At 45.1% G+C, this 15,519-nt stretch overlaps 1 protein-coding gene across 2 annotated transcripts in view; it reads left to right on the forward strand.

Moving 5' to 3' along the window:
* Positions 1 to 15,519, forward strand: part of PLD1 (phospholipase D1) — a 55,607-nt gene that overhangs the window by 24,635 nt on the left and 15,453 nt on the right. The window contains exons 7-16 of one of the 2 annotated variants that reach the window (XM_014887069.2): positions 1,681 to 1,739; positions 2,244 to 2,336; positions 4,755 to 4,907; positions 5,597 to 5,746; positions 6,544 to 6,627; positions 7,868 to 7,949; positions 9,969 to 10,079; positions 11,281 to 11,487; positions 12,347 to 12,563; positions 13,478 to 13,591. In XM_014887069.2, the coding sequence (XP_014742555.2) occupies positions 1,681 to 1,739; positions 2,244 to 2,336; positions 4,755 to 4,907; positions 5,597 to 5,746; positions 6,544 to 6,627; positions 7,868 to 7,949; positions 9,969 to 10,079; positions 11,281 to 11,487; positions 12,347 to 12,563; positions 13,478 to 13,591 (1,270 nt within the window). The remainder of the gene's footprint in view (positions 1 to 1,680; positions 1,740 to 2,243; positions 2,337 to 4,754; positions 4,908 to 5,596; positions 5,747 to 6,543; positions 6,628 to 7,867; positions 7,950 to 9,968; positions 10,080 to 11,280; positions 11,488 to 12,346; positions 12,564 to 13,477; positions 13,592 to 15,519) is intronic. The other variant, XM_088171034.1, reaches the window with a different exon arrangement.

Genomic DNA, 15,519 nt, shown 5'->3' on the forward strand with positions numbered 1-15,519 from the left:
GAAAACTTAGGTAGAGCAGAGACAGTCAGATGGTTGGTAAAATAGCATGGGATGACTTGTACTAATCACTTCTTGAAAACAGGCTGAAAGCACCCTAAAATCAAAGCATTAAAATTTCCTCAGCTGAGTAGAGGTTACTTTATGTCCTTGAGATATGCAGAGGAAAGCAGTAGTGTCTTTTGTTTTTCTCCATGGCCTTGGCTGATATGAGACGTTTGGGAAGGTCCCAGGAGCAGCTGAGCATAAGGAGATTGAAGGATCTTTGGTCCTACTGCTGTTTTCTGGGGAAAAAACGATGGTATTGGGAAGGGAGCTTGTGCTTAACCTCATCATAACGGCAAGATAGACTTCAACCCCAAATTTACTGATACATTTGTTATATTCAATGTCTGAAAATGTCTTTGAGTCTTAGGGGTCCACCCATGTAATTCCTGTGCAAAATTGGGTTTTGCTGATGAGGGCCCTGAGGCTGGTTTGCCAAAGAGAGATGACAGTGGTCCTTTCCTTGAGAAGAGAAAGCCTTTCCTTGGAGTTGCTGTGTGTATGGGTGGGCATATCCTGAAGCTGGTACCGAGGCTGCTTCCTGTCCCAGCCATGATCAGGAGCATGGGCTGAGCCCTGGACTGTAGCTCCAGCAGGGTTCATTGCAAAATGTGTGTTAGAGGTTCCCTCTGGCTTTCTGCCTGTCCAAAGGGACAGTGACACTTGCCCTCACCCTGCCCTGAGCACCTTTCTGCACTTGGACAATTTGACGTGACAATAAATTAGCAGTGCCTGGGTGCAGACAAGGTTCTGCCATGCAAGGCGACTCCTTCTCAGGGCTGTGCCTGCCCCAGCCCTGTCCTGCACAGGACGCCCTGGGAGAATGTTTCTCCCTGCTAAAGGGGCCCAGGGCTAATATCCATCAGACTGCCAGGAATGTCCTGCTGTGCCAAGAAAAGCCTGCTTGGTGGAAGTTGCCCAGTGTCCTATTTTTAGAGGTGAACGTAATCGTGCAGAGCTTTGTCACCAGCTTTGCTCGCTGTTATGTTCCCTGCGATCCCTGCTGAAGCAGGAGGAGCCATGAGGAGGCAGGTTCCTTGACTTTGGGATTTGAACTTGCTCTCCTCCTGCCCCACTGTGGTTTTCCTGTGGATTTTCGGTTCCTGGAACCAGATGGGCAGTGATGTGTGTCCAGCACTGACCTGCTGCAGTGGCCTTGGAGAATGCTCATGGCTTGTGGGGCTGAACCCTCCTGTGGTATCTCCATGGGGTGGGGGTCTTAAAGGGTGCTCCAGCTCTGGGCATATGTCCTCATTTCCTTTCCAGACTTTCTTGAGAGTCCCTGGAGGGAGGAGAGGATTCAGTCAGCCAACCAAGATCACACAGACTCCTAAACAGTGTCAAACTTGAGTCCTTATTTCAGCCAAAGATCCAGGAGGGAGAATACCAGGGAATGAGTCCCTGTAATAAATTTGAGTTTAATTGTCCTGAAGTGTGTTCTCCAAAGTACATCTAAAATAAATTAACAGAAAACTTAACCAAAATACTTTCCTTGGTCTTCTTGAAGATGCTTAAGTGATGGAGGGTAACATCTGCTCAGGATATTCTGTAGGTCTTTATGGCAAGTCACTTTGATGAAGCAAAAAAAGTGGGGATTTCAGGGTTATAAATATGGAGGAATCTCTTCTTCTTTCCCAGATGGAGTTTGTTGGAGTGAGCCAGCTGTCATTCATCCATGACCTGGGACCGAAGGGCATGTGAGTTGTGAGCTGTGTCTTTGTGAGCTATGATTCACTAGGAGCGTGGCTTTATACATAAATACTGTTAAAATTAATAGCTTTCCTTTCTCAGCACTAACTGGCTGGGGAATATTTTGCCATCTAGATATAAAAAATTACTACTCTTCAGACAGAAATGCTACAATTTGGAGAAATGGTTTTGAGAGTGGGCTGCTTTGTGCGACAGCGCTTACGGGGTTTCCTCCATTCCCTCGCTGTTGAGCCACTTAATTTTCTGCTTCCTGTGCTGTAAACTGGGACCCTGTGCTTCTTAAAACTCTATTATTTTCTTCTGTGGGGGTTATTTTTGCCCTTCATCCAGCTTTCAGGGTACAGCACAAAGGCTGCTTGAGCACAGTTGGAGGTGACAGGAGCCAGCCCTAGGCACAAGGGCTGGGTGTTCAGCAAGCACCCCTTCCAAATCCCTCCTGCACCTCCGGGTGAGGCTCATTCCCCACCCTGACCCTGTTCCTGTCCTTGCAGAGAAGGGTTCATCATGAAGCGCTCCGGGGGCCACCGCATTCCTGGCCTGAACTGCTGTGGCCAGGGGAGGATGTGCTACCGCTGGTCCAAAAGGTACTGCTGGGCTGCCACGGGGGGGGATGCCACATGCTCCCTGGGCACACCAAAATCCCCCTTTGTCTTTTTCTCCCAAAAAAATCTGTGAGAGAGAATCTTCCTTCCTTTACAAAAGCCACAGATTTCCAGGTTGGAAGAGCCTGTGGGCTATTCCCTGCTTCACCCTTCTGTGTGGTGGGTTTTTTTTGATCCTTTGGAGTTCCCAGAAGGGATGTGTTACTCCAGGGAAAATCTAGGATTTCCTAGAGCTGACAGAAATGGCAGTGACCTCCCAGACTGTGCCCAGCTTTCCCTGCTGCAGGAGCACATGTGGCTCTGTGCCTTCAGAAGGGAATGTGGCTGGTGACCTGCCCCAGGCAGATTTCAGCCTGGCTTTCTGAGCTTCCCTTCCTCAATTTACAAAATGAAAATCAATTAATTGAAACACTCTTTGCACTGCTTCAGGGCAGGATAAAATCAGACGTGACCTGCAGCACTAAGGAGTTGTTTGGTGCAATTAACCTTGGCATTAAATACATTTCCTCTTGCTTATTACTGCAGGTATTGAATCTCAATGTTTTATCGTGTTCCCATGTCCCTTCCTGCTGCAGACAGACATCATTTGCTGTTCCCATCCCTTTACCCTCTGTGTTAGGTCTCAGTGTTGCCAGGGGCTGGGAGATGTGTGCTGTGGGGGAGTACCTGTGTTACCAGGCAGCCTCCAAAAAATGCAGGGTGTATTTCCTGGAGCATGCCCTTCCCAGGCAAATCTTTCCATTTGAAAATCTAAATAGCCATATCTGCCTTGCAGCAACAATTTCTTAGTCGATGGAGCTTCCCCAAGCATTATGCACCTTTGGATTTTATGATCATCTGTGGGCTGTCATTCGTTTTCTCTTTAATAGTTTTGATTTCTAACAAAACCTTTCTGCAGTATTGTGAAGAAAAGGTTCTTTTTCTGCACAATCTTTCCAACATTTTTTAATTTAGGTTTACAGAAGATTTTTATAATGAGGGCACAAGGAGATGAAGATGTGACCTTCTTTCAGGTCAAATCATTAAACCATCACAAATTCTTTTCCTTTTTTATGGGAAAAAATTCCTTTTCCTCTTGATACTCCTCAGTTAACCTTTTCATATGTTGTCCAGAGCTCAGGCTGTAGTGGGGACAGTAGCACATCCAGCTCTGATGGATCTCCATTTTTCTTTAGAGCCTAGAAAGGTTGTAGGAGAAGTGTTTGAGTGGGATTGTGTGCAGAATATCACAAGTGAGACACTACATTCCCATCTTGGCCCACGGGGACTGATAGTTTATGCATCAATAAATAAGCAAATAACAGTAGCATTTCCCAGAGAGGATTATTTAGGGGAAGGATTTTGGGACTTGGAGGAGGATAGTGGGGTAAAGCTGTGAATGGGCACAGGCAGGACTCCTCAGGCATGTAGAGCTGCCTGCGAAAAACAGAAGGGAGAATATTTGAAAATATACCCTGTGGGATGTTTAAGAGTGAAATTGTGGGCCACATAGAGGGGGGGGTATTTTGGCACCAAGTTAGAGGTGATGCCAGGTAACTCTTTCAGGGCCCTGGAAGCAAGAAAAGAAATTATGTGATCTAATAAAAAATTAGGGGGAGGAGCTGAGGCTGTTACTAAAGATACAAGAATGAACAGATTTTTGCTGTGTTTTGTGCTGCTTTGTGTGTTTCTGGGTGTGCAGAAGAATGAGGCAAAGGTCTGGTGATGGAGACCTGTGTGGGACAGAGGCTGCTGGTTACCCCAGCTACGCTGCAGGGGGAGAAAAAATTAGAAATGCCATTCACAGTAAAAAATGTGGTTTTTTCCCCAGAGTTGCCTTCAGGCTACAGTATTTATGTAAAACCTGCTGGTCATCCCTCCTCATGTGTTTCTAACAGGGTGCCTGTTGCTTGGCAATAAAAGCTTTCCAAAATGACTTGTTCATATATTTTGATAGAAGTGAAAGTGATCCTAGCATCAGAATTAATGTTAGAAATGTCAAATAACTCCCATATAGCATACAAGCTGAATAAAAATCAGGGATGGAGGAATCGTTGTTGCACCTTGCCTCGTGCTCAGAGGTTTATGACCAGGAAGGTTCTCATGGGTTTTGCTAAACAAGGGAACCTGTATCTTTAAAAATTCCTGTAAAAAAAAGAGTTATTTAATACTCTAAAAGTTCTATATTCAATTAAAACTCATTACCCAAGTTCATAAAATAGACACTTTCCTGCTCAAGAAAACCACCCACTGGCCTAGCTCCTGAAAATAATTTTTACCATTTAGTAGATTTCCCTGATAAATGATTTGCACGTTTTTTGAAGAAGCACTTTTCCATTTTATGAGCTCTTTTTGTGGCTCATGTTTTGAGACCTGGCATGGGTGTGAAATCCAGGTGACATGATTGCTGTGTCTGTACAGGTGGCTGGTGGTGAAGGACTCGTTCCTGATGTACATGAAACCTGATTCAGGGGCCATTTCCTTTGTCCTGCTGGTCGATAAGGAATTCAACATCAAAATAGGCCAGAAAGAGACAGAAACTAAATACGGGCTGCAGATTGACAATCTCTCCAGGTAAGAAAACAACTTTGTTTATCCCCTTTTAGTTTGCTTTGGCTTTTTTAAGGAGGAATCGATGCTGCTCTGCAGGAGGGGTTAACAAGCCTGGGTGGCTGTTGCTGGTGTGCTCAGACCTGCTGGGGATTTGGCCCTAATGCTGATTATTTCCCATGTCTTAATGAGGCGTTTGGAGCCTGTTTGTCCATCCCTGTGGTTATTGCTGGGTCCTGGGGCATGGTGCATGCTGAGTTGCACAGTCTGGTGTGGCAGTAATTGCTTAGGTAATTTTTTAGGCACTCTGTTCTCTTTATGCTGCAAGCAGGGATGTTTTCTTCTGCCTCCCAATGGAGTATTACTCAAAAGACATGCTAGTGGGGGATAAAGAGATATTTAATGTTTTTATGTTAGTGCACAGTATAAATTCATCTCTTAAAAATACAACATTAGCTGGCTCCAACTCCAAGTTAAACCGGTGCTAATAATTTAAACATGGGTGGGTTTTTTTGTGCTTGGCAGTGCAATGCTGTTAGTCACTCAGAGCAGCTCGGTGCTGAGCATTCTTTTGCAAACAAAACAGCAAAGTCCCTGTTTCTTGTGTAAATAAAATATGACTGGTACAGATACATTTACCAACACGGACAGGCAGCGATGAGCAGCCCAATTAAATGGAAATGGCTTCAGCCTCCTGCCCTGTGCTCTTCCAGGTCGCTGATTCTGAAGTGTAACAGCTACAGACATGCCCAGTGGTGGAGGCAGGGCATAGACGAGTTCATCCGGAAGCACGGCAAGGACTTTCTGACGGAGCATCGCTTCGGCTCCTACGCGGCCGTGCAGGAGAACACCCTGGCCAAGTGGTGAGCACCTGTTACCTGTCTTCCCTCAGCACCCCAGCTCTGATGGACACAGCTGGTAGCCTTTGCTAGCTGTGGAGACTGGTGGTAATTAAAGGAGTTGCAAAAAAAATTTTAAAAAAAATGAGGCTTTCTTCACAAGGGATGGAGTAGCAGTGCTGGTGGCTGGAGCTCTGTGTCACAGCTCGTTGTGTTTTGCAACGTCGAGTTTCGTTTAAATTCAAATGTGTTGGGTGTTTGTCATTGTAAGGATGAAGAAAAGAAAAAGGAATCAACAAATGCAGACCTGGGTATAGTTGGAGGGTGGCTGGGCTTTATGCACACAGCAGTCCCTGAGAAATCCTTCTGTCCCCAGTGTAACCTGACTGCACTAATCCATTCCCAGAAGTGCCTCAAAAACTGGATTCTAGCTGGAAGCAGACCAGTGCTTTCCCTGCAACGTCTGCCTTGCAACAACCTCTGCCTGAGTACTTTCCATAAATCAAAGGAAACACCATTCCATCATCCTTTCCTGAGAGACAAACCTGGCTTGCATGTCAAACAGAACCCAGGAATATTGTGTGAAGTTGGCAGAAGTGCCAAGAGTCACCTAATATTGCCTTAATGTGCTGTTTCATCAAGCTACTGGTAGCAGCATTGAATTCTCCCTGCGTGTTCTCCTGATTCTGGAAATTAGGATTGTGTTTGTTTTTGAGAAGAGAACATAAATGTCATTAACACGGAACCCCATCGTTTTCAGCTGTGTACTTTGCTTAATGAAGGGGAGGAGGCATAACTCTGCTCTCTGTTTGCTTTTGCAGGTATGTCAATGCCAAGTGGTACTTTGAAGACGTTGCAAATGCCATGGAAGCTGCTAAGGAAGAAATTTTCATCACAGATTGGTGGTTCGTACTGACATGTTTGGGTGTTGCCCAGCTCTCTCTCCGGGGACACTCCTGACAATGCAGCACTGTTTGGAGCCCTACAGTATGGCAGCTAGCCCTGCAGCCAGATGGTTTGGCAGCACACCCAAACCTCTCCTTGTGTTGTATTCAAAGGCCTTTTCAGGAGGGCTGGCAGCAAAAGCACACGCTTCAGATCAACAGCTTGGTTGTCTCCCTCCACGGAAATGCCTCAAACTGCACGGAGGCACCACCTGAACTGCAAATGTGGTGGCTTGAGGGGCTCCTCAGGAGTGTAATTAGCTGCAAAACTGAGGGGCATGGGTGTCTTTCAGTGTATCAGGGAGCAGGGATGCTCAGCAGTGCTCTTGCCGTGGGATTCTGCATGGGATCCCCTTTCAGCTCCTCTTCACTGCCTTGGAAAGCCTCATGCCAGTGGTGAGAGCATCTTGTGGGTGTGTGCCTTTGGTCTGCTCTATGCTCATGGATTCGCCTTATGCAACATCAGGTGGCAGTTCAAAAGCATCCCGTTTCAGACCCATTGTCTCTTACTTAGTGTTTTATTCAGACAATTGTTAAAGTATCATGGAATTCCAAAATTTACCTAGGTCTTGATATATCAAGATAAAAATAGGATGTAGCAATATGCTTTATCCAAGCCCAAGTTGCCATGCTTGGTACAAAAATAAAGGAATTAATTCTGTCACCTTGCTATGCAGGAGTTAGATGGAGGTTGCTTAACTGTTTCTTGTAATCTTTAAAGCAATAAAATATCCTGTTGAGAGATCCTATTGCTTTGTCTTTAGGCAGCAAGGAAAATTCAGCACAAATTTGTTTTGTTCAGATAGCTCAGGTACCTGGAGAACTGAAATCCCACTCTTCTTTATTTTTTATGTCTGCATATTTCTTTCAGTTCTACCTCAGGGTTTTCTTTTGTTGCATCTGTCTTTCAGAGATACAGTCCAAATTTCCCTATTTATACATCACTGTTCAGCTTGGTCTCGTGGGTTGTTGAATATGAAGATGAATGTGCTTGGACACGTCCTCTGCCCTCTGTAATGCTCAGTTATTAAAGAACAAAGAGCAGGATATTGGAGAATGCATCACTCTGGGACATGAGCTTTCACATCCACTTTATTTAAACTTCAATTCCTTTGCTTCCCAAGTTGGTTATTTAGGCAGGTGCTTGCTTTGTTTGCAGGCTACATCTGCTGTGTTTTTTATATACCTTTGTTTTCTTTAGGCTGAGCCCAGAAATCTTCATGAAGCGACCGGTGGTGGAAGGGAATCGCTGGCGGCTGGACTGCATTCTCAAGAGGAAAGCAGTGAGTGAGCTCCAGCTGTTACCCTTCCTCTGCACCCACCCAGCCAGGGGGTCATACTGGGGCTGGAGCACTTCCACCATTCACTTTGGTAGAGATGAGAGCTAAAGCCCTTTTCCAGATGGCCTTGGAAAAACACATGTTTTGATTTGTTCCCCTTGTTTGGGTTTGGAAGAGCTCAGAGGCAGAAGGGTAGATCCTCTTGATTGCCCCAGGTTTGGGTCACTTCAGCCTTGCTTTACAACTTGCCTCAGTTCCTGGTAGGTCAAAGCCTTGTTTTACAACTGCTCCAGTTCCTGGCAGGTCAAAGACCTGCTGCTGTCCATGCTCTCCATGTGATTTATGTAATTTAGAGGTACAGGGAAGGCTGAGCACTTTGTGGTGTGTTTATGAGTGTGGGCTGTGCTCCAGCTGTTTACATACCCTGTGATAACACCAGTGCTGAAAAGAGCTTGCCCATATCAGCAGCGAGTCACAAGGCTTATTCCCATGGCTGGGAAACTTCTCGAACTCTTGCTGTAGTTGAAGGGCAGAAGTCCACATGGATACAGACTTAAACTAAAAGGTGGCAGGTTTAGATTAGATATTAGGAAGAAATTCTTCCCTGTGAGGGTGGTGAGGCCCTGGCACAGGTTACCTGAGAATCTGTGGCTGCCTGATCCCTGGAATTGTTCAAGGCCAGGTTGGATGGTACTTTGAGCAACCTGGTCTAGTGGAAGGTGTCCCTGCTCATGGCTGGGAGTGGAACAAGTTGTCCTTTTAGTTCCCTTCCAACCAAAACCATTCTGTGATTCTGTGACATGCTGAAATAGTCTTTGGCTCTCTCCCCTTTGAAGCCAGTTGTCATCACAGTCCTCACCCCTCCACATACCTAGATAAAACATGAGAGCTTTGTGTCTGACTGCTGTTGATTTGGAATGACTCTTATTTTCTGGCAAAAATAAACCGGCCACAAGGCATCACTCACTCAAAGGAGGAATTTGGCTTCTTTTTATCACTTTGACATGGATTTTCTTATGGCCATAAAAACGTTGTGATAGGTGAGTGAGATCAGCCCCTGGAAATGCTTGCTCTGTCACTTGTGGTGTTTCTTTGACTCAACAGGGCAGTCAGCAAGCTGATGTCATGGTGTAGGGGTGAGGTTGTCTTTTCTATTGTGTGCAGTGTTGCCTTGGACTCCCTTGGGTGCAGTGGAGATCCACAATTTGGAGATTGCCCTAGCTCTTGGTAGCAGCTTCATGGGAATAGGAATTTTAAAAAAAAAGTTTAGATTCCAAGTTTAAGCTGGCAAACTCTAGTGCAAGCTTCTAATCCATGCTGATTTATGGGAAGTGGAGGTGTCCCAGTTTATGACCAGTATTTGCCAAGGTTTGGGAGGCACTTGGCACATTTCAAAATGCTTTAACAAGTTCTTAGAAACCCTGCCATGGATACGATGCTAGTCACAAAAAGCACCATGTTTTTAGCACTGCTCAGTGTATTCCAGGAGCTTGTTGATCTCTACCAGCAGAATGAACCTCCTTGATGGTGTTGAGTTGGTGACACCCCTTCAGGAAGGGGATGTCAATGTGTCCTCACTGTGTCATCCTGCAGGGACATTTAACCCTGGGCAGCCCTTAGGGTAACATGAAGCAGCAGAACACTGAACTTTAGTGGATGAACATGATTGGAGTGAATCATGCTTGCAAAATCTACCTCAAAGGGTGTGTAAAAGGAGCTGCTGTAGGAATGACTTGTGGATGGGCCTCGGCATGGCTCATCAAAAACAACAAAACCCACACAAACCCAGGTACTGAGCCCTTCTCAGAAAGCTGAGAGCTTTCCCAAGCAGGCTGGTCCTGCCAGTCTATGGGGTCCTCAGGGAGGATCTGGAAGAGCATAGCCAAGAGCAAGTAACCTCAGTCAGCATTTCCATCAGCAGACACAACACATTTACTGCCTCTTAGCTTTTCCTCCCTTTGGAAACAGACTGTATCCACTGATGTGCCTGCATTCCATGCGTTCTTTTTTTATTTCTGACAGCAACAAGGAGTGAGAATTTTTGTTATGCTGTACAAAGAGGTGGAGCTTGCCCTGGGGATCAACAGTGAATACAGCAAGCGGACACTCATGCACCTCCATCCAAACATCAAGGTAATTGCACAGGGCTGTGTGGAGGGTGTTTGCATTCAATTATTCTTGATGGCTTGTGCTGACCCCGGTGTACTTGGGTGGGAACTGCAAGTTCAGGAATGTTTCCCACCACTGCAGTGGGAATAGTCTGACAAGACATACCCATATAGTGACTGCCACATCTGGCAACTTCATTTCTTTAGGTTCTAATGGAACATAAAATTACTTAGTTTAGATTTGCCAAAGCAACTATTTACCTTAATTCATGAGACATGTATTTCATGTGACAAGTTAATGGGGTTACATCAAATGGAAAATTAAAACTTGAGTGTGTTGTCTCATTTCAGCACTTCTGCTCAAATGTAAATAATGAGAGTCAACACTGGGTGTTAATGTTCTCACCACAGAAGAACAGCATTCCACTGTCCTGTGTTGTTACACTGCTGTTCTGGCACCAAGCAGAAGATCAGTTGTGGCAAACAAACCAGTAGATAAAGCTAGATTCAGTCTCTTAGAGACACATACACCTTAATTAGCAGTAAGATACTTGTTATGCTAGAATAATTGATTTATTTTCACTTGATCAGTTGTCACAGTGAAGGGAAGTATTCATTCATCATCTTTGTAGAAAAAATGGACAATACACACAAGCTGTGTCACAGGTTTTGGGAGTAGCCAAGTGAAACTTGGTAGCTTTTTCTCCAGGAAGCTGGTCTAGTGGCTCTAACATCATAAATAAAACTCTGAGCTTAGAAATTAGGGTTCTGTAGACACTTGTCAAAAAGAAATTCTAAACAAATGCCAAACAACTTGATTTTAAGTGGGGGGAAAAAACCACCCGACATCTCATTTCACTTGTGTGGTGGCAACAACCAAAGAAGTGACTCAGATCACCAATATGTTGTTTTCTCTCAGAGCAGGCTCTGTGTTTGAAAGCTCAGCTATTACAGCTCAGCTGAAGCAGTTTCTTTGACTGTGGTCCTCTTGTGAAACTGTTGTAAGGGCGACCTATCCCAATATCAGTAACCATTGCTGCCTGGGATTCCTGCATCCTGGGGAAATGCCTGCCATATGGGAGACACCAGCTATGGGGAAATTGAGTAGCTTCCAGTAACAACTCCATCATTTCCCCATCACCCCAAAAAAAGCCAGAACAGCTCTCTGTCTGGAAAGATTTAAAATTTGACAACGATGCTGCGCTCAAGTGCTGCTTTCCTCACAGGTGATGAGGCACCCAGACCACGTGTCTTCCTCCGTGTACCTGTGGGCCCACCACGAGAAGCTGGTGATCGTTGACCAGTCCGTGGCCTTTGTGGGTGGCATTGACCTGGCCTACGGGCGCTGGGACGACGACGAGCACCGCCTGACCGACGTGGGCAGCGTCAAGCGCGCCTCCGCCGCCAAGTCGGTGTCCACCGCCAACCTGGCAGTAAGTGGGCTGGCTCCAGCTGCTGGCCACGGTCAGCCACAGCAGGGCTGGGGCAGGGCCGAACAGGCTGTGTCCTCTCCTGAGCTTAGGGTTGGGTTTTGGAGCTTTAATGACAAATAAGTGGTGAGAGGAATGATCTAAACATCAAACGACTCTTTAGAGCTAGGTGCTGATAAGCCCCTGCTAGGGCACAGAGATAAGAGAGATGGGTTTCTCCTGGAGCTTGGAACAGCAGCCACAATTTGAAGTCTGCGTTCTTAAAATCATAGAATCTTAGAATGGTTTGGGTTGGAAGGTCATGTAATTTGTACCTCCATCATGGGCAGGAACACCCTCCACTTCCACTAGACTGGGTTGCTCCATGTCCTGTCCCATCTGGCCTTGAGCACTTCCAGGGCTGGGGCGTCCACACTTCTCTGGGCAACCTCTCTTTTCTTAACAAAACTTAGAAATGCAGAGTAAGCACTTGCACAGTGCTCTGTAATGTTTGTTGTTTGTGCCCTCTGCAGCTGCTTTGTTTGCTGAGCTTTTTGCTAATCTGGGTCTGTATGCAGCCACATGTCTCCAATAATTTGAGAGGTCTAGGTTGATGAGAATTTCAAGGGGAGTAATAATCCAGAGTAAATTTATGGATCCAAGTGCTGCTAATATTACTAGGCTTTCCTGGCGAGTGCTTTCTCAGCACAGACTCTGCCCAGAAAGCAGTGGGGATGGACTACATGCCACAGTTCCCACCAAAATGTGTCTGTCACAGAGCAAAATTTGGCTCATGGTTGTTTCTGAGCACTGATCTGCACAAGAATCTGTAAAGGGAAACTTCTTCATACCTGACCTGCAGCCATGTCTTGTGTCTTTTAAGTCTGCAGCAGAGTCGACTGAACATGTCCCGCTTCAGCCTCAAACTCTGGTCCCAGAGAGCCACTTGATTGAGAGAAATGCTGATGATGCCCCAGACACATCAAAAATGAAAGGAATAGGGAAACCCAAAAAGTTTTCGAGGTTCAGCATTTACAAGCACCTGCACAAGCACGGCATGCACCATGCTGACAGCGTCAGCAGCATCGACAGTGAGTCAAGTAAGTGATGCTCAGCTAAATAATGTATATAAAGGATGTGTGGAGGTGGATGGGTAGGTGTATGTGCACGTTCACATGATTTCTAGGGCAATGTGTTCTTTGTGTTTTTTGGAAGGAAAGTTGACAAGTTACCTAACTATCAGAATAATAGCTGTGTGTAATCAACATGTAAATTTGTGTCACTGCAAAATGGAGAAGAAAGGTTTAATGTAGATTTTTTTATTTAGCTAATTAGAATTTCCATGAGCCATCAGATCATGTGATACAGTGTATGCGATTCTTAATGTTTGTATTGTTGGAAAGTGTTCGTTCCTGTAAGAGAGAATTGAATCTTTCATTTTTCAACTTGGATTTATTATAACAAGCAAATAATTTCTGAATGAGATTATCCTGTCTTGTAGACTAGTGTTAAAAGCTAGGTTTTAAATAAGTTCACTTAAATGGAAATATTCTAAATTTACCCACTTACTAGAGAGGAAAGTCTGTTCAACAGTTGAATATTTAAATGCATCTTTTAATTCCCAACATTAAAGATAACTTTAGTGCCAAAAATTACAAGGATCAGCTTGGCAATTGTTCCAGAATGAAATTCTTCCTGGAAGTCCTCGGCTCCTGGAGATGAGGGAATTTACTGGAATTTTCATCCCCTACCTGCAGATCTTTCTCTTGCCTCTGCCTCCTTATGGGGAGCAGTCAGCTCAGGACACAGCCATGGCTCTGTACTTCATTGCATCTGTTTCAGTTAAAACCAGCTGGGTCCTGAATTTGGTCCTTTGCCTGGCAGTCACTTTTTACAGCAAACTGATGTCTGGTTTGAGTTCCTGTCTGCCAGGTGTCTTCAGACAGGAGCAGGCACTAGGGTGGCAGAGGTGGACGTGTTTTTGCCATGAGTAGAGCATCTTGACTTTCTGCAGGTTACTCTAGCCCCACTAGGAGCCAACCGAATATAATCCAGAGTTTAAGGCCCCATCTGAAAATGTTCCATCACCACAGTGAATCCAAACAGGGGCTCGCTGAGCCTCGGGAGGGTAAGTGAAGGAAGGCAGTGCTGTGGACCCCTTCAGGCTTTAACTGCTGTTGTTTTTGCATTATAGCTATGGTGAGAGTGAGGTTGGGTGCCAGGATCAGCCTTCACTGCTTGTTGTTTTCCCAGCATCCTTATCCCTCCTCTGTGGGCATCCTGGTAGAACAGCCTTCTCCAGAAACTACAAATACTGCAACATAAATAAGAATTAAAAACCCCAAAACAACAAATCAAAATGAAGCAAATGAGCAAACAAAAAATTTGCAATAATGACAGCAGGGAACAGTTGCAGAAATAGTTCTGATTCTGGTATATGATGATTTCAGCAGCTCTCATTCTGTAAAGGAAAAAGCTGTTACTGGAACTGGGAAGTTCTGTACTGGATATTTTTAAAGTGAGCCTGATGCAGGAAGACATGCAACAGAGAGAGGAAGCAGCAGAGGGGCTGCTGCCGGTCCTGTGTTTGGACAAAGACTTGGGTCCCCTCTTTTGCTTCTAATTAAAACCAAGGAAAGCATACTCATTTGAGACAGGAGTTGGGTGGTTGTGAGCACTGAGCTGTTCCTACCTCTGGACTGGTGTTGGAAGGGCCTGTCCCAGTGTTGGTACCTTTCCAAGATTCCTTTGTGTTCAGTAATGGAGTGAGGAGCAGTTCTTCAGCATCATCCTCTTGCAAACATCTTCCTCTAAGGCATTAATTGCCAATTATAAAATATTACTTACAGAGTATGGCAGGCAACAAAGCATTTCCATGTCTTTGTGGAGACAACGTGCAGGCTCCCCTGTGCCTTCGTGCTCACTCATGAGTCACTGTGCAGTCATCAGAGCACAGGGAGCGTGTGCTGGCCTGTGTCCCACACATGCCCATTCCCACCCAGCGTGTCGAGTCAGTGATTCCCCAGCTCCACCTGGACTCTCACTAGAAGCTGGAGCTTCTCAAGGCAGCTGTGGTGCAAAGCTGCTGCATGGCATTTTTGGCATGGCATGGCTTGGCTCGGCTCGGAGGGGTCACAGCGATGCTGGCAGGGCTTGCTTTGTGTCCCCTGGTCTTGTGCTGTTGCCAGTGTGTGTTTTGTTGACTTTTCAAAGTTGGTTTTTCTGTGTGCTAAAGGGTTTTATGGTTACCTGGTGGCGTGGTTGGGTTAGTAGGAGGTTTCTGCTCGTGGTATTGCTGTATAATTACTGTGTTAGTATTTGGTGTCACAGATGAAGGCTGCTCTCAGGGTCAGGAAATAACAACAGTTAACTGTTCATGGTCTAGGCTAACATTTTTGGATTTTTCTAAGAGTGAGGAAAAAGAGTTCACTGTCCAAAAATGTGTTCTGGAAAAGGGATCCTGTTAGGAGGGAATATCCCCGCATACAATATTTTAGACCATTTTTAATCAACACGAATTTGGAATTCAGGATCCATTCGTTCAACATGTAAAATTGTATCAAAAATGACACTGCTATTTGGAAAAAACAAAATAATATTAAGAAAACCCACAATACTTCGTGAGGGAACATACATGAACATTTCATTCTAGATAATAAATAGTACTTCTATTAGAGGAGATAGACCCTGCTAGTGAGGCCAAATAATAAACTCTCTAGCAGAGAAAATGGAATTAGTTCACTATTAATGTAAAATACATGAAGCAGATGATATACATAATGTGGACTGCCATATGGGAATATTTTGTTGTTATTGAACAGGGGAAAGGCAAATGGTTATAGGGTGATGTAGTCCAAGATAAATTCAGCATCTGTTTTTCATTTCTATAGCAGACTCTTATATAGAGCCTCTTCTGATTGTATAAAAAATACTAAAATAAGGAAGAAAAATTACTAACATATCCCTTGAAAGTAAGGGGAGGACTGGGGAGAAACCAGCTTCAGCTGCTTGGGACTGGCATGTCCCACCAGTGCTGTTCCATGGCTGTGAGTCTCT

Source organism: Sturnus vulgaris, chromosome 10 (assembly GCF_052056855.1).
Source record: "Sturnus vulgaris isolate bStuVul1 chromosome 10, bStuVul1.hap1, whole genome shotgun sequence".
Classification (NCBI taxonomy): Eukaryota; Metazoa; Chordata; class Aves; order Passeriformes; family Sturnidae; genus Sturnus; species Sturnus vulgaris.